At 47.8% G+C, this 15,862-nt stretch overlaps 5 protein-coding genes across 7 annotated transcripts; 4 read left to right on the top strand and 1 right to left on the bottom strand.

Annotated features, from left to right (window-relative positions):
* Nucleotides 1-339: 339 nt before the first annotated feature.
* On the top strand, nt 340-3,841 carry LOC6730316 (ATP synthase lipid-binding protein, mitochondrial). 2 transcript variants are annotated; one of them, XM_016173273.3, is made up of 4 exons: nt 340-445; nt 931-1,036; nt 2,030-2,234; nt 2,810-3,841. In XM_016173273.3, exons 2-4 carry the CDS (start codon nt 989-991, stop codon nt 2,971-2,973), a joined length of 417 nt encoding a protein of 138 aa, XP_016037078.1. In that variant the 5' UTR covers nt 340-445; nt 931-988; the 3' UTR covers nt 2,974-3,841. The 2 variants fall into 2 exon arrangements, with proteins under 2 accessions (XP_016037078.1, XP_016037081.1); XM_016173276.2 differs by lacking the exon at nt 340-445 and adding an exon at nt 617-805.
* A 168-nt stretch (nt 3,842-4,009) lies between these two features.
* Nucleotides 4,010-5,238, top strand: LOC6730315 (G patch domain-containing protein 4). Its single transcript, XM_002105562.4, has one exon. It carries the CDS (start codon nt 4,112-4,114, stop codon nt 5,192-5,194), a length of 1,083 nt encoding a protein of 360 aa, XP_002105598.2. The 5' UTR covers nt 4,010-4,111; the 3' UTR covers nt 5,195-5,238.
* Nucleotides 5,239-5,295: 57 nt separating this feature from the next.
* LOC6730314 (probable rRNA-processing protein EBP2 homolog) lies at nt 5,296-6,545 on the bottom strand. Its single transcript, XM_002105561.4, has 3 exons — nt 6,379-6,545; nt 6,234-6,317; nt 5,296-6,175 (listed from the first exon to the last, which is right to left on the bottom strand). The coding sequence occupies exons 1-3, from the start codon at nt 6,442-6,444 to the stop codon at nt 5,402-5,404; spliced, it is 924 nt and encodes a 307-aa protein (XP_002105597.1). The 5' UTR covers nt 6,445-6,545; the 3' UTR covers nt 5,296-5,401.
* A 70-nt stretch (nt 6,546-6,615) lies between these two features.
* Nucleotides 6,616-8,998, top strand: LOC6730313 (protein zwilch). The gene is made up of 4 exons (XM_002105560.4): nt 6,616-7,815; nt 7,871-8,366; nt 8,426-8,680; nt 8,740-8,998. Exons 1-4 carry the CDS (start codon nt 6,709-6,711, stop codon nt 8,805-8,807), a joined length of 1,926 nt encoding a protein of 641 aa, XP_002105596.1. The 5' UTR covers nt 6,616-6,708; the 3' UTR covers nt 8,808-8,998.
* Nucleotides 8,999-9,424: 426 nt separating this feature from the next.
* LOC6730312 (chaoptin) lies at nt 9,425-15,720 on the top strand. Of its 2 annotated transcripts, none has more exons than XM_039295453.2 (15): nt 9,425-9,684; nt 10,218-10,433; nt 10,550-11,263; nt 11,362-11,537; nt 11,827-11,961; nt 12,047-12,275; nt 12,335-12,944; nt 12,999-13,129; nt 13,185-13,441; nt 13,499-13,640; nt 13,704-14,062; nt 14,121-14,544; nt 14,608-14,849; nt 14,911-15,097; nt 15,156-15,720. In XM_039295453.2, the coding sequence occupies exons 1-15, from the start codon at nt 9,682-9,684 to the stop codon at nt 15,255-15,257; spliced, it is 3,927 nt and encodes a 1,308-aa protein (XP_039151387.1). In that variant the 5' UTR covers nt 9,425-9,681; the 3' UTR covers nt 15,258-15,720. The 2 variants fall into 2 exon arrangements, with proteins under 2 accessions (XP_039151387.1, XP_002105595.3); XM_002105559.4 differs by having other exon boundaries at nt 10,197-10,433.
* The last annotated feature ends 142 nt before the right edge of the window (nt 15,721-15,862 follow it).

Below are 15,862 nucleotides of genomic sequence, written 5' to 3'. Positions count from 1 at the left end.
TAGAAAACTTATATAGTTTATCTATTGCATTTGCTGGTTGAAACATTTTCAGAACAACCGTTCTTATGGACCGTTTCGCAAAATAATATATTTTATTTAATTTTTTGATTAAATAAAAAACAGAAAGATGCAGTTTCATGGGAAAGGGCTATTTGATTGATTCGACGTATCCACTTACTGATATGGTCACACTGTTCCGTTTGTGTAAGCGCAACCTCCTATTCTACCGAAGACTCGCTCCTGGGCGGCGTCTCTGCTGAAAATGTTTAGCCAGGACTTGCACCATGGGTTGGTTCCTCAACTAAAATGGTATTTCTGGTACTTTCCAGTATTAAATCGAGCGGTCGGCATTTTTTCCACCTCGGGCTGGCGGCCACACTGAGCACCCCCCAAAAGTCAGCGAAATTGTCAAATTCGTTTTACTGTTGTGAAGGGTTTGTTCGAAGTGAGTTGCTTTCTCCGGGTTTTTCCGCCCGCTGGCGGAGCACCCCTTATCAGCACCCCTCTGTTGGGTAACAGCCGTGCAAACGCCTCAGATAGCCAAAAAACGCGGAATCAGTGAAGAATCGTGTGAAATTTCGCCAATTAAAGTGCGAAACGTGTTTGATAATGCGCCGCCATCTTGCGGCACACTCGCACACACACACGTGTGCCAGGCTGGTTTTGCAGTGGTGTGCGTGTGTGCCTCGAGTCGTTGCGTCACTGGAAAAGTTAGAAAATCGGCAAATTCGCAGAGGAAAAGCCAGCAAATCGGTTTCAATTGATGACTGAGCACAGATCGAGCTGAGAGTCGAGTGAAAATCCGGTGCGAGGGCAGATTTTCCGCATGTTACGTAACTTATCTGAGGCGGCGTGGGACTTCATACAATGTATTCTTGGGACAGAAAGTCAGCCCAGAACTAATCGATATCTTCGTCTATATCTTTGCAGAGCCGTGCGCTAGCTTCAATTTTGTCGTAAGCAAAACAAAAAGGAAATTCAACCGAAAATGTTCGTGTCGACAGTCTCTCGCATTGCCCCCGTTGCCAGGAGCGCCGTAAGTACCCCTCCCCCCGTTTTATTGCCTGAATTGTGCGAGATAAAGTTAAAATGTGCAGGGAATTACATAATTATCGGAAAAGTGCATTGATTTTCCCGATCTAACCATTTGAATGCCGCCCTGGCGTGGTGAACTTCCAATGGCCGCGGTGAGAAAACACGGACGGCACACAGTTGCATAACTTTGAGGTTATGTGTGCGCCCAGTGGAAGTTACTAATTAAATGCGAGAAATTTTGAATTATCGCTCAACATCTGTGCGTAGAGTTCAGTGAGTTCTTTTATTTGCAGTTTCGAAGGCTATCCCCTTATTGTATAACACCTGCTATCAGGTCTGTGGTGTGTTTCTTTGAGGTTAGAACCGGCGAAAGCTTTCCAGTAGAGCGTTGAAAAAAGAGAGGGGTGCGGGGTAATACAAATTGGCAATAATTGACATTGTTTATAAAACTATAGTTGTTAATATCGGGCCACAAACAACTATGCTAGTAGCCTCTGAAGTACAACAAACACAGCAGCCAAAGTGCCAATCTAGGGAAAATTACTTAACGATTGCATAACTTGGCATTACAGCAGAGCAATGAACTTGGTCGGCACTCGAGGGTTAAGCAGCAGTATTAGTGTATTTGCCAAGATCGGGCTATATGTGGTCCAAGCACTAAGTTTCCATGAGTTAGAATCACACACAAATAGTTCTTACTTGTGCGATGTAAAGGAATTTGGGGTATTTATGGAACATTTTCCATAGTATTCTTATACTTTTAAATGGAATTGGTAAACATGATAAACAATGAGCGGATTATATGAATCAATTCTCAATTGTTGTATATTAGCTATGAGAAGATTAAAACAACTTAGTAGTGGTAATAGGTAAACTATTATGAGTTTTATTCATAATATATCCCTTATCACGGCCAGAAACTTTATCTCAAGCAATGTACACACGGCGTGGAATACCGCTTATATAATCAACGAACGCTCATCCAACTTTCCAGCTCCTCGCCAACTCCAAGCAGTACTTGCGACCATTGAGCAGCGCCATCATCAGCCAGAGCCAGACTTTGGCGGCTCAGAACACAACCCCCGTTGCATTGCTGCCACAGATCAGGTCATTCCAGACCTCGCCAGTCACGCGTGACATTGACTCGGCCGCCAAATTCATTGGCGCTGGTGCCGCAACAATCGGTGTCGCTGGATCCGGTACGTATTGGTTTCGTTGGGCACATACCTCATTCAGTCAGAGCGAATCCCCAGACGCCTTGGGCTCCTTCTCCTCCAGTCAGTTGCAAACTAGCATCTGGGGCCCACACAACGAGTATCTGATTACTCCACAAACCATTGCCCCGGGAAGGTCTGAGAATCGGCCGAGCCAGCTGTTTGTTGCGGCTTCATTTCCCAGCAGGAAACCTGTGTGATTGCAGGGCGAAAGTACCAGAAATCCTGCTACCAGGCGTTGCCGTTGCCCACCAGTGACCGCCGCCTGGTTGGCATTGAAACCTTTCGTGGCCAGCGTTTTTAGTGCGATGTGCTTGCTGCCTCCCAGGCAGAACTCAATTCAGACTAATCTGTGACTGACTACCTGGAGCAAGAAGCCAAATGGGCGTCGGGGTGACCCATCCATTCCCCATTGTCCGAGTTCGAGTTCGAGTTCGAGTTCTCACTTGCGAGCTTCGGCGAGAGCCGGAGATGCCAACTGACTTGGACAGGGTACTAATGCTTTGATCTTCTTTCTCTTCCCAACTTCGCGACCGAAACACAACGAACCAATACAACAGGTGCTGGTATCGGAACAGTATTCGGTTCCCTCATCATCGGCTACGCCAGGAACCCATCGCTGAAACAGCAGCTGTTCTCCTACGCCATTCTGGGCTTCGCCCTGTCCGAGGCCATGGGTCTGTTCTGTTTGATGATGGCCTTCCTGCTGCTGTTCGCCTTCTAAGCGCGCCTGCTGCACATCGATTGCTCGTCCTTGTTTCCTGCGATCGGGCGCGTGCGCCAGTCGCATGCGAACGAGAATAGCAACCAAACAACACTTCAAACAAACAACAACAACAACCAGAACAAGCAACACCTACGTTCGTTTTCGATTATTAATGATAAAATGATTGATTGATTGATTGATAGCAAACAAGAACATCCTGTACCACTATCTAATTATAAATACCAACAACAACCACATAATACAAGTAATTTTGTTTTTAAAAAACATGCGAGCGAGGAGAAGACCACACCTACTTTAAGTTGAACAACCGAAATATCAGGAGGAGGAGGATTGGATTCAATCGGATTGGACTAGCCCACGCCCACGCCCACACCCAAGACGACAGACATTAAAATTAGATTTTAATTGAAGCAAGCTTCCGGCTCAACGAAAACCCAACATAATCGATTCACCGGACGAAGTCCAACCATCCTCGTGCACTCTGCCCATCCGGCGGAGGATCTCCATGGGCGCCCACCAAGGCTCTCTCTCTCCCCGAAGTTCTTGGACATGCGACGGGCATCTCGTGGAGATCACATCTGCGACTAACATCTCTGATGGGCGAGTGTGTGGGCGTGGCTGGGCGGAGATGCGGCGGATCGTTGGGTTCAACGACTTTTCGATTTTATTGTGGCGCGTACTGAAAGTCTACGTTTTTTCAAGTATTTTGTATTCGAAAAAATCAGTTTCTTTATGTAAACGCTGTTTTTGTTCATTGCCACTTAATATTATATGAAGGAACTTGTACTAAGAGTAGTTGCAAACGAAATGAGCCGAAGAGCGCAGCTGAAACCTGAAATAAAGGAGATGTGAATGTGTAATGGAACCTTGGCCAAGTTTGTTCTTATTTGAAGTTATTTATTGATTTACTTGGTCGATAATGTACAAAGTTGGATATAATTTTGGGAAATTCAAATTTCGGCGCCCAAATGCAGCTCTGTTGTGTTAGGACCGTAATCACCCTGTAACTGGCAGAACCTATCGACACAAGTAGCCCTGTAATAGTTATTAGTGATGTGAAATGAGACATGCGCTATCGATAACAATTGCGCCGCACGTGCAAATTTGTTTATTTTGATTTTTCATATTTCTTGTGATGGACTTCGCCAAGAAGATACTTGGAAAATACGGCTGGAAAGAGGGCGACGGCTTGGGCAAGAACAACACCGGAATAGCAGTTCCCTTGAAGGCCGCCTTGAAGTTCGATAACGCAGGACTGGGAGTGGATCGCGCCCAGGAATTCAATGACCATTGGTGGGAGCGCTGCTTCAACGAGGCCGCCAGCAATGTGGACGTCCAAGTTCAACAGGACGGACAGGTGTCCACCTCCCGCAGAAAGGGCGAAGAAGCGGTGGAGATCTCCACCAGCGGATTCTCTGCGCGCAAGCTGAAGAAAGCCAAGGAGCAGCACGCCAGCGCTGGAAAGACCACCTACGACAACTTCCTGCAGACTTCGCTGCTCACGCAGAGCGGCGGCGAGGTTGAGACCTCCGAGCGCATCAGGGTGGAGGACATTGAGGTCACCAAGGTGGCGGTACTCACAGATGCGGAACTCTTCAAGGCCTGCGGAGGAAGGACGGCGCACAAAGGAGCACGGCATGGCCTAAAGCTGAGCGGAAAGATCGCCCGCTTGGAGCAGCAGGAGCGCGAGATGCTGGAGAAGCTTCAGCGCAAGCTGAAAACTGCGCCTGAAACCGAGCAAACCGAGCATCGAGCAGTAGAGTCAGTTGATGACAGTGTGGAGCAGTGTGATACGAAGCCAAAAAAGAAGAAAAAATCCAGGACAGAAGAGGTTCCTGAGGCAGGTGAGGTTTCCCAACTGGAAGAGCCCATAAAAACCAAGAAAAAGAAGAAAGACAAGGCTGAGAAGGCAGAAGAGGAATCCCCAGCACATCAAACTCAAGAAGATCCCGTCAAGATCAAGAAGAAAAAAAGTAAGACACGGGAGCCGGAAGAGCAAGTCCAAGACGTTGCGGAAGAGCCAGTGAAGACAAAAAAGAAGAAAGACAAGAAAGCGGAAAGTCAAGCAGGGCCAGGAGCAACTGAAGGATCACCCCAGGATGCTGAAACTGATGAACAAGTAAAGTCAAAAAAGAAACGGAAAACGGCGGACTCTTCGGAGGAATCGGAAACTAGCACAAAACTAAAAAAGAAAAGAAAGAACATGGAGAACGTGTAATAGTTGTAGTCCACTCTAGAATAAAAGATGTTAGAAAAATGTAATTTATGGAATTTTAAAATTCTATAAGGAGTATTCCACATTTTGAAAGTAAGGCTGCGTGCACACAAATTTTATGTATTTATGGTTCTAAAAAATCTATACAGGATTGGGGGCTTTATAAAACTAGAGTTTGGTCACCTAAAGATAGTCGGCAGTCCCGGGGGATTACTTTCTGCCCTTGGCCTTAATGCGTCGCGATTTGCCAAGCCGCTTGTTGACCGAAGCACCAGCCTTCACGCCCCGCTGGCGCCTGGAGGACTTGTCGCCATCCAATCCCGCGGAGGAGGACTTTGTGTTCCTCTTGAGGCCCTTCTTCTTGCCGCCGAAGCCGAACTTCTTGTTGCGCTTCTTGCGATTCTCGGCTGACTGCTTCTGCTTGGACTCGAGCGCCTTGGCGTCCTCCAGGAAGTCGAGGTTCTTCAGCTTACCCTTGCGGAACTTCTTCAGTTTGTCAAGCATGTCCTTCTTCTCGGCCTCGCGTTGGACCTTGGTCTGTTTGGCCAGCATCTTGCCCATCTTGCGCTGCTCGCGGATCTGCTTGATGCGCTCGGATTTCGCCTGACCTTGCTGTTTGGCCATTAGGTTGGCGCGCACCTTCTGCATGTGCTCGTCGGACTTGGCCATTTCGGCGAAGTAGTCATCGGGCCGACGGGTCTTTATGCCCAGCTCTTGCAGGCGTGGAATGGCCTCCAGAACAGCACTTTGCGCCTGTCGGTGGAAGAGCATCTCTCTCTTGAAGTCATTCAGGACGGGATCCTCCTCGGGCCGAATGTAGGGCAGCTTGGCGTTGCCCTTGAAGAGATTGGCCCGCTTCTGCTCGTGCTTCTCCAGCTGAACAGCGAGTTCCGGCGCCAGGGGAGCCAGTGTGTTGATCATGTCCAGGCGTTCCAGCCAAGGCAGTTGCATCTTGATAGCCTCTGTCTTGGCCAGCAATTTTGTCTATGTGGGCAGGATCGGGTTAGTCAATTCGTGAGCGGGAATCCAGCTAGCTACTTACCACATCGTTCACTTTGTCTCTCTGGCCATTGAATTCCACATTTAGGCCTGGTTTTAAGTCGCCTCGCTCAAATGCCGCTTGCAGCTGCGGAAAAGAATGGGGTTTTTGGTATACGGAGGGTTCATTTCGGCGGTTCCTCACTTACCTCGGCATCTGAGTTATCCCCTGAGTCGTAGCCAGAGGCACTGTCCTCCATTTCAAAGTCCGACATGTCTGAATTAACTTAATTAAAGTTGGTCCAAATAAAAGAAAACAATTTCAACACGTGCGGGGATAAGACTTATCGATTGTTACTGACCTGAGCGTATCGACTATCGATGTTACCACCAGCTGCAGTGTGACCTTCACGTGGCTTACTGCTAGTATTTTTGCGGTGCACTAAAAAGTGAAGCATGGTGTGACCGTTCAATCAATTCTGGCTTCGTTTTTCAAATACTGCCGCTTTTTGTTTCTATTTTGCCAATTTGCTTCAAAAATGTCGGCTTCTGCGAACTTGGCGAACGTTTACGCGGAGCTAATGCGGCGGTGTGGCGAGTCCTACACGATCACCTATGGAGCGCCACCCACCTACTTGGTGAGCATGGTGGGGGCTGCGGATGCTGGCAAGAAGATTGTGCTGGTCTTCAAGGAGGATCGCAATGGAGCAGTGGCCAGACTACGGACCACGCCCACCAGGGCAGCCCCAAAAAAAGAGAGCTCTGCGGACATGGATCTGACGGGGAGTCCTTTGAAGGACGACTGCCTGGTGGACGCCATTGCTGACTTGTCCATCGACCTGCAGCTGGAACACTCGAATCCCTGGAAGCTAGAGGAGGAGTACCAGCGCGGAATACCCGTGGACAAGGCGAGGTCCATTGTGTGCTCAGAGTTCCTGCAGCTGGCCGAGGGACTCGGATCCGTGTGGTTTTTGTGCGACGGCAGTGATTTAGGGCAGACTCAGTTGCTTCAGTATGAGTTCAACCCTACGCACTTCTCCAGGGGAATCCTTAGCTACCAGGGTGTGCGCCCTGCTTACCTGGTAACCTCGCAATCCCTGGTGCGCCATCATGGCAAGACCCCAAATGAAACCCTGATCGAAAACAGCTACCAGGTCAATTCCCACATGAGACTGCGCTGCTCCTGGACCTCTAGTGCTGCACTTCCGCTCCTGGTAAACCTAAACGACTGCGATGTGGCCTTGAATCACACTTTCCGCGTGGGCGACTGCAGTTCTCTGACGCAGGACTTTATGAACCAGCTGCGCATTCTGGTCTATATACGCGAAGACATCGTCTCCTACCACACGGATGTCAAACAGGGCGTCTCGCGGGATCCCACCTATCGTTGTGGCAGTGGCATTGACATGGACGAGCTGCGCGAGTCCATTAATCAGACAATGACAGATGTCTCAGGCCTTATAGGTCGCTATAGCATCAGCAATGCGGAGTTTGACATTGAAGATGTGGTGCAGAGGGCCAAGGTGCGCCAGCTCACGGATCTCACCGATAAGCTTTGGGAACTGCTCAAGTGCTGCCACTCCTACAAGGATCTCAAAATTGCCTTTAGTATGCTCTTCCAATGTGCTGCACGGTGTAACATAGTAGTAAGTATATAAGCATGCAAACCACGACACATTATTCATGTTCCTCATTCCATAGAACACGCCTACTAACAAAAATCGACTGGCTAAGATTATCACCGAGTTGGCCAACCGTCGTCTGGCCATGCCTTGTTTAAGTGGGGCCGAGCCTCTGGAACTGCTCTTGGAGATCGGCTTGGAGAAGTTGTACAAGGACTACGAGTTTATCTACACCGAGAGCAAGATGTGCAGCACCAATCTGTTGAAGGAGGACTCCAGCGAAGCGTCGATGGACGATGCCACCCCCCAGAATCTGCCCCAGCTTCGAAAATCCCTGCACAATGCGGTCAGGGGTGATCCGACCCCAGCAGCTGGAATGCGGAAGACGCTGCTGCATCATCACGGCGCTGTCAATTCGCGAAGTGCAAAATATGCCGGTAGCGACGATGATGCCGGGTTCAAAAACAGCCATTTCGACGAGCACGAGAGTACGGAGAGAATCTCCAAGTTGTTTCAGATTCACTGCACCTTAGAGCATCTGCTGATGATGCACATCCACTTGAATCTGGCAAACGGTAAGAAAAAAAAGCAGCCAGAGGGTTTTTTCACCTATAACTTTGTTTTTGACCTACAGTTTACAACGATGTCTGTTCTGAACTGCTGAAGAAACCCCCTAAATTAGTAGAATCCATCGATGATCAGCTAAGCGATGTTGTGGACATTCGCCTGTCTGCCCACTATGTCAGGGATCACTTGGATGGCAAGGATCCCTACTCGCGGCACATTACCATGCGTTCGCACAACAAGTTCCGCGAACTGAAGACCACCTTCTATTTCGATTCGGAGAACATTTGTCCGCCCAATTTGGCTCAGTGCTTTCAGTGTGACGGTAAGTTTGCTTTGATTAGTTTTTTTTTTATAGCTTTGGTAATATATATAACTTCGCAGACAAGGAGATGGTCAAGGAGCGCACATATCATTCCTGGATATATCACAAGATTCGCTCACTTAAGTAAGGCTTGCTTAGTAATACAAAATTGTGAATTTAAATTAAGCATGTCCTTTTTCACTTTGTAATTATTTATTTAATTGATATCTTGCAAGAAATGCCCTTAGCTGCATAATGTTTTTAGATACATTTAAACTGTTGAATTGTTTCAAACAAAGCTTGTTGTATATGAAATTAAATGCCTCTGTCTGTAACTTTTCAAACTTTTTTGTACCCTTATTGTTCCGAATTTCAATTGTTCGAGCTTGTTGAACACGCGTTTTTCGCAAACCCCCAAAAAAGTCAGCAGTGCACACCGAAATCATGTTAAACGAACTCGTACAAGTTTTAAGCCGACCCAGAGGCTATTGCCGCTGCATTGGAAATCTTGAAAACCTGGCCGAAATCCGCTTCCGCCCTGCTCGCACTTTTATCGCAGTGTTTTTGCCGGCCATATTCTATACAAAGGCCAGCATGACCAGCATTTGGCCATTCCTCCAGTGAAGTAATGCTGCAAATGAGGCGAAAAGAGTGTGTGCCCAATGGTGACGGCGCCATCGAGCATTCCCGATATGTTACAATCCAATTAGCCGGATGCGCCAGTTGGCCAACTAGAGTACTTGGCCCGTCGCCGATTGATTTGCAGTTTGTCAGACGTGCGTGGAACGCGCAGCGGTTCGGTCGTGTTTTTTCCAGCCCTGTTTTTCCCCTGAAAAGCGAACGGAATTTCAAGCAAGGATTTCCACGCGAGTGTCCTGGCCAGGGAATATAGCCACTGGGAGCTGGAAATCAAATCAAATTTTTTGGACAGTTGACTAAAGAGTGAAGGGTGGCCGTGAAATCTTAATTAAGTTTGTTTAAATCGCCAACTGTCGCGAGTGCCTAATTTAATTAACAGCAAAATGGTGTGTATTGGCCAACAAAATGGCCTGATATCCTGCTAAACTAAATCTAAATGGCTATTAAAACCCAAAAAAAGGACATTTGATAATCTATGCGAGTAGCCCTTGAAGTGCATAAGTCTTGCGACTCAAAAGAAACCGTGGACGGATTCAAGTCCTGTGAAATGAAGACACCCTTTTGGTCTAGTCACCCCTGAACTTATCCTCGGAAACTTTTCCAGACACAACAGCTAATCCTTTTGGCAAAGTCGCAGTGAAACCGGTAACGGGCTTAAGAAGCCATATTAAAAGTAGAAAACGTTAAGCGTCCTGCTGACGTTTTCATAATCTATTTATCTGAGAAAATAACTGATCCTTTGCAACGCGGGCTTGAAATCAATTAAGGGATATTATTAAATGGATAGATAACTATAGACACTATGAAGCTGTATGGAAAAGTTTCTCTTGTGACTTGTTGCTAGTCTCCCGATGATTAGTCGTCCCAGTACCCAGTACATTATCCATTCTATCCTTAGGGCCTCGAATTTTTCTTTAAGTTCGGCTATGCCTTCCTGACCATAACGCTGATGATCATGATCTGGATGTCGCTGGCCCGCGCCTCCATGTTCGATCGCGAGATGGAGGAGACGCACTACCCGCCCTGCACCTACAACGTGATGTGCACCTGCTCCAAGTCATCCACGGATCTGGGGATAGTGCACTGCAAGAATGTTCCATTTCCGGCACTGCCGCGCATGGTGAACCAGTCAAAGGTGAGTCGTAAGATTAGCTTTCTACATGACCCATTACTTTTAGTTCTACCCATTTTATTACCCATAACTACCCATCAATGTATTAACTCCAATAACTGGAATGTATTCTGGTTTAGGTTTTCATGCTGCACATGGAGAACACAGGTCTGCGCGAGATTGAGCCCTACTTCCTGCAGTCCACGGGCATGTACCGCCTAAAGATCTCTGGGAACCATCTCACCGAGATTCCCGATGATGCCTTCACCGGCCTGGAGCGATCGCTGTGGGAACTGATTCTGCCGCAGAACGACCTGGTGGAGATCCCGTCCAAGTCCCTGCGGCACCTGCAGAAGCTGCGTCATCTGGACCTGGGCTACAACCACATAACGCACATCCAGCACGACTCGTTCCGCGGCCTGGAGGACTCGCTGCAGACGCTGATCCTGCGCGAGAACTGCATCTCGCAGCTGATGTCGCACAGCTTCTCCGGACTCCTCATCCTGGAGACCCTCGACCTGAGTGGGAACAACCTCTTCGAGATCGATCCGAATGTGTTCGTCGATGGAATGCCGCGGCTGACCCGTCTGTTGCTTACGGACAACATCCTCTCGGAGATTCCGTACGATGCACTGGGTCCGCTGAAGAGCCTTCGCACCCTGGACATCTCCCACAATGTGATCTGGTCGCTCAGTGGCAACGAAACCTACGAGATCAAGGCCAGCACCAAGCTGAATCTGGACAATCTGCATCTGGAGTACAATCACATCGAGGTCCTGCCTCCGAATTCATTCAAGTACTTCGACACCGTCAACCGCACCTTCTTCGATGGCAATCCCATTCACACTCTGAGGGTAGGTAAACTAACCCTTGTTAAACCTAACTGGACGAATATCCCTCCCAGAAATTTGGTTATTAAAGAGCATATTTGGAACTTACACTTCGCTTTCAGGAAGATGCCTTTAAGCCAGCTCGAATCAGGGAGATCTACATGCGCTACTGCGGCCTGACAAACATTTCGCCTGTGGCCTTTGACAGCCTGGTGAACAGCCTCCAGATCCTGGATTTGTCTGGCAACAATCTCACCAAGCTGCATCACAAGCTCTTCAACAATTTCGATGTCTTGAGGTGAGTCGAGCACCTGCACTCCGATTCACTCACGTTCTACCCCATTCCATTTGCACATGTGCATATTGGGGGGAACTAATCGGATTGCCGGCAGCCTCTAGGGCTTCTCCAGTTCCTAAGTTCGTGTGTGCGCTAAGTGGGTGACCCTATTTGAAAGAATTCGAGGAAGAGGGAAAAGCCGCGCAATCAGGCAATCATGCAAAAATACGCGACACTGGGAAAATGCATATCTATTATTGAATTTTATAATTGTAATTTATAATTATATACAATTATTCTTAAATAATAGGGTCATCAGCATGCGGGACAATAAGATCAAGATCCAGAAGCCCACGGAGACCTTCAATGCTGTGCACTACACCCTCCTGAAACTGGACCTGAGTGGAGACCGAAACGACCCCACCAATCTGCAGACCCTGCGCAAGTAAGTGAACCCAGTGCACCGAGAAACATCCTGCTCCCCACACACCCTTCACCCCAGAACCATTCTTGTATTTATTTACAAAAAGTATGACCAGAATGCGGAACATGCGATCACTGTCGATCTCGCGCCTGGGATCCTCCTCCGTGGGACCCGAGGACTTCAAGGACTTCGGCGTGGAGCTGGAGGATCTGCAGATCACCAGGGCCAGTCTCTCCGGGATTCAATCGCACGCCTTCAAGCATGTCAGGGGTCTGAAAAGGCTGGACTTTAGCGAGAACGGAATATCCAACATAGAGAACGATGCCTTCCATGAGGTAATTCAGGATTTTCCTAAAATAATTGGGCTCATTTAATAATAAAATTTATTCTATAGATTGGACACTCGCTCATCTCTCTGAAGATGTCGCACGGCTACTCTGGCAGTGCCCTGCCAGCTGAACCCCTAAGGCATCTGACTTCACTCCAAGAGCTGGACTTCAGCAACAACCACATCAGCAGCATGAGCGACACCAGTTTCCATTTCCTGAAGAACTTGCGGCTCCTAGAGCTTCATGACAACAGGATCGAGCAGGTTTTGAAGGGCACCTTCCAGGGCGACATTCACTCAAAGCTGGAGGAGATCTCGCTTCGCTTCAACCACCTGACCTCCATATCCCAGCATACCTTCTTCGATCTGGAAGCCTTGAGGAAACTGCATCTGGATGACAATAAGATTGACAAGATCGAGCGAAGAGCCTTTATGAACCTGGATGAACTGGAGTATCTAAGCTTGAGGGGCAACAAGATAAACAACCTGGCCGACGAGTCCTTCCAGAACCTTCCGAAACTGGAGATCCTGGACATGGCCTTCAATCAGCTACCGAACTTTAACTTTGACTACTTCGACCAAGTGGGCACCTTGTCGAATCTTAATGTGAACGTGAGCCACAATCAAATCAGGCAGTTGATGTATAATTCCTCGTGGAGTGGACGAAACGAGCATGGTAGGGTCTTCTTTACTAGCAAATCTTCAGTTTGTTAATAGCTTCGGTATACAGGTGGCATGTATCACTCGAACATCAAGATATTGGATCTTTCACACAACAACATATCTATTATCCATCCTGGATACTTCCGGCCTGCTGAAATTTCGCTGACACACTTGCATCTGGGCTACAACTCGCTGATGGTAAATCCAATTCTATGACTTTGTTACCAGCCTTTCATACCCTTTGCCCCTTTAGAACACGACTCGTGATGTCTTCGGCAACATGCCCCACTTGCAATGGCTGGACCTCAGCTACAATTGGATCCACGAACTGGACTTTGATGCCTTCAAGAACACCAAGCAGCTCCAGCTGGTCTTCTTTGGCCACAATTACCTCAGTGACATTCCCCAGGATATATTCAAACCCGTCCAGGGCCTGCGCATCGTTGACTTCTCGCACAATCACCTGAGGGGCCTGCCCGACAATCTCTTCTACAACGGAGGCATGGAAAAGTGAGTAAATAACTATATAGTCAATTTATGGACATGATGTATTCGTGACTCTTAAAGATTGGATGTGTCGCACAACATGATGTTGAAGATCCCCTCCTCATCGCTGTCCAGTTTGGCTGCGCTGACGCTTTGTGAACTGCACCTGTCCAACAACTTCATCTCCACCATTCACAGCATGGATTTGTCCAACAAGTTTAGAGTAAGTGAATTGGTGAAACACTAACTTTAAAAATATAAAATGAAATCCTAATACCGACTATAGTCACTGCGCTACCTGGACATCTCATACAACTATCTGCTGCGAATCGATGATGCAGTGTTCGCCACCATGCCAAAACTGGCAGTTCTGGACCTATCCCACAATCGGGATCTGAAGGTGATGGATAAGTCGTTTATGGGCTTGGAGAACTCGCTGATCAAACTGGGCCTGGAGAACGTTTCTCTGAGCACAGTGCCCGAGATTCGACTGAAGTATCTGCGGGAGTTCCGCTTGGGTTACAATGAACTGCCCTCGATTCCGCAGGAACTAGCCCACAATATGAGTAATCTGCGCATGCTGGACCTCTCCAACAACGACTTGACCAATGTGCCACTGATGACCCAAGCTCTGCCCCACTTGAGGTGAGTTAATTTAACTTGATAAATGGTCTATCTAATCAGTATTCGCAATTCTCAACAGACGCCTGATGCTATCTGGAAATCCCATAACGTCGCTGAACAACAACAGTTTCGATGGCGTAAACGAGGATCTTGAGATGCTGGATATATCGAATTTCCGGCTGCACTACTTCGAGTATGGCTGTCTGGACTCGTTGCCTCACTTGCGATCGCTTAAGCTCACTGCCTATTCCCACTTGGAGCACTTCAATATTCCACATCTGCTGCGCCACCATTATAATATCCGGCAGTTGTGGATCGAGGCCCCACAGCCCTTCACCCGGATTGTTAAGAAGGGATCTGGACCCACCCAGGAGATGCAGACTCTTCAGCTAGGCAATCCCACCGACTTGCAGCGCGAAATGGAGGGCCATTTGCCCTCCAAGCTGACCAACATCACCTTCAGTGGTCCCCAGTTCACCAACCTAAATGAACGCATTTTAAGAGTGAGTAGTTCCTTCAACTCGATGTCTATATAAACTATAAATTATACATTTAATTTGTTCCAGGGAATGCGTTCTCCATACCTCTACATGCAATTATTCAATACCTCGCTGCAAGCCTTGCCTCCAAACTTCTTTAAGTACATGGGCCGAGTTCGGAACATTTCGCTGGACATTCGCTACCACAACAGGAACCTGAAGAAGATTCCCAATCCAAACACAGGAGCTGTTCCCTATCTGCCGAATAGTGTGTTCCTCACGGACTTGAAGATGTCTCACACCGATCTTAACTGCGATTGCGACCTGGGGTAAGGCAATGGTGTTCCAATAGTACGATATTGTATTGATTATCACAATTTGTTTGTATAGGTGGGTGGAGTTTTGGCAGCGCAAGAGGCGCCAGTACATCTGCTCCTCCCAAACCTGGACCGATACCGTCTTCCGCACCTTCATGAACTCACCTTGCCAGGTGTACGGACGCCACAACTGCGACGAACACGATGATGACCTGAGGGAGACGCGCTGTGAGAACAAAGGAGGGCAGCAGCTGATGGAGGTGGGTATCCTATGGAATACTGCCAAGGAATATGTCGCTAATCGCTATCCCTCGATAGGCCCTCAAATTCGATCTGGAGTGCGGGTGGGACAATGCAAATTGCCGGGAGGCCGCCTTTGTGGTGGTGATGGTGTGCGTGGCCATGGTCTTCTGGATGTGACTTCTGCACTTCACATATAAGACGTCCACCGACTTTTATACCATTCTTGAGCAAGTCTACGGCAGACAGGTCATATGAGTCCTGCCGTCTAGAGTTTAAGCGTGATGATGAGACTTTGGCCACTTTGATAGCTTTTGCAGTTAGTTGCTTCTCTTCCGACAACCTTCTCTCACCGATCCGCTGGTCCTTGGTAACGCCTTATATGTAGTACTCCTCACAAGTCACAACCCACCACCGAAGCACTCCATTCTTCGCCTCGCCTCACTGTCTATCTCCATGTATGTATATTCTCGTAGGCCTTAACTAATCCAGCTAATTCAGCTATCTAGTAAACCGCCTGACCTGACCCACGAATACTTTCTGTACTTCTTCTATAAGTTAGGTCACTGCGCTGCTTAAACAATTCAAAATGAAAGTCTGTAAAATGTTTCATAAACATATAATAAATATTTACGGTAGGTTACCTTTTTGGGGCATTATGATTTTTATTGGTCTCACTTGGTACAACAAGTTACGTTCACAATTGCCGGACCAGGCTGGTTCAGAAACAAACAATTAAAAACTTTTCGCTTAAAGTTTCCCCTCTTCGGACGGCTTTTCCATAC

This window comes from Drosophila simulans, chromosome 3R (assembly GCF_016746395.2).
Source record: "Drosophila simulans strain w501 chromosome 3R, Prin_Dsim_3.1, whole genome shotgun sequence".
NCBI lineage: Eukaryota > Metazoa > Arthropoda > Insecta > Diptera > Drosophilidae > Drosophila > Drosophila simulans.
The sequence above is the reverse complement of the archived record's forward strand: the minus strand, read 5'-3'. Positions and strand labels throughout refer to the sequence as shown.

Coding starts and splice junctions, on each gene's coding strand:
- LOC6730316 (XM_016173273.3), top strand. CDS start 989: ATGTTCGTGTCGACAGTCTCTCGCATTGCCCCCGTTGCCAGGAGCGCC. Junction 1,037..2,029: donor CCCCCGTTGCCAGGAGCGCC/GTAAGTACCCCT, acceptor CCAACTTTCCAG/CTCCTCGCCAACTCCAAGCA. Junction 2,235..2,809: donor AATCGGTGTCGCTGGATCCG/GTACGTATTGGT, acceptor CCAATACAACAG/GTGCTGGTATCGGAACAGTA.
- LOC6730315 (XM_002105562.4), top strand. CDS start 4,112: ATGGACTTCGCCAAGAAGATACTTGGAAAATACGGCTGGAAAGAGGGC.
- LOC6730314 (XM_002105561.4), bottom strand. CDS start 6,444: ATGTCGGACTTTGAAATGGAGGACAGTGCCTCTGGCTACGACTCAGGG. Junction 6,318..6,378: donor GGGATAACTCAGATGCCGAG/GTAAGTGAGGAA, acceptor TCTTTTCCGCAG/CTGCAAGCGGCATTTGAGCG. Junction 6,176..6,233: donor GAGACAAAGTGAACGATGTG/GTAAGTAGCTAG, acceptor CTGCCCACATAG/ACAAAATTGCTGGCCAAGAC.
- LOC6730313 (XM_002105560.4), top strand. CDS start 6,709: ATGTCGGCTTCTGCGAACTTGGCGAACGTTTACGCGGAGCTAATGCGG. Junction 7,816..7,870: donor CTGCACGGTGTAACATAGTA/GTAAGTATATAA, acceptor CTCATTCCATAG/AACACGCCTACTAACAAAAA. Junction 8,367..8,425: donor CCACTTGAATCTGGCAAACG/GTAAGAAAAAAA, acceptor TTTGACCTACAG/TTTACAACGATGTCTGTTCT.
- LOC6730312 (XM_002105559.4), top strand. Junction 13,130..13,184: donor TGGGCTACAACTCGCTGATG/GTAAATCCAATT, acceptor TTGCCCCTTTAG/AACACGACTCGTGATGTCTT. Junction 14,545..14,607: donor TAAATGAACGCATTTTAAGA/GTGAGTAGTTCC, acceptor AATTTGTTCCAG/GGAATGCGTTCTCCATACCT.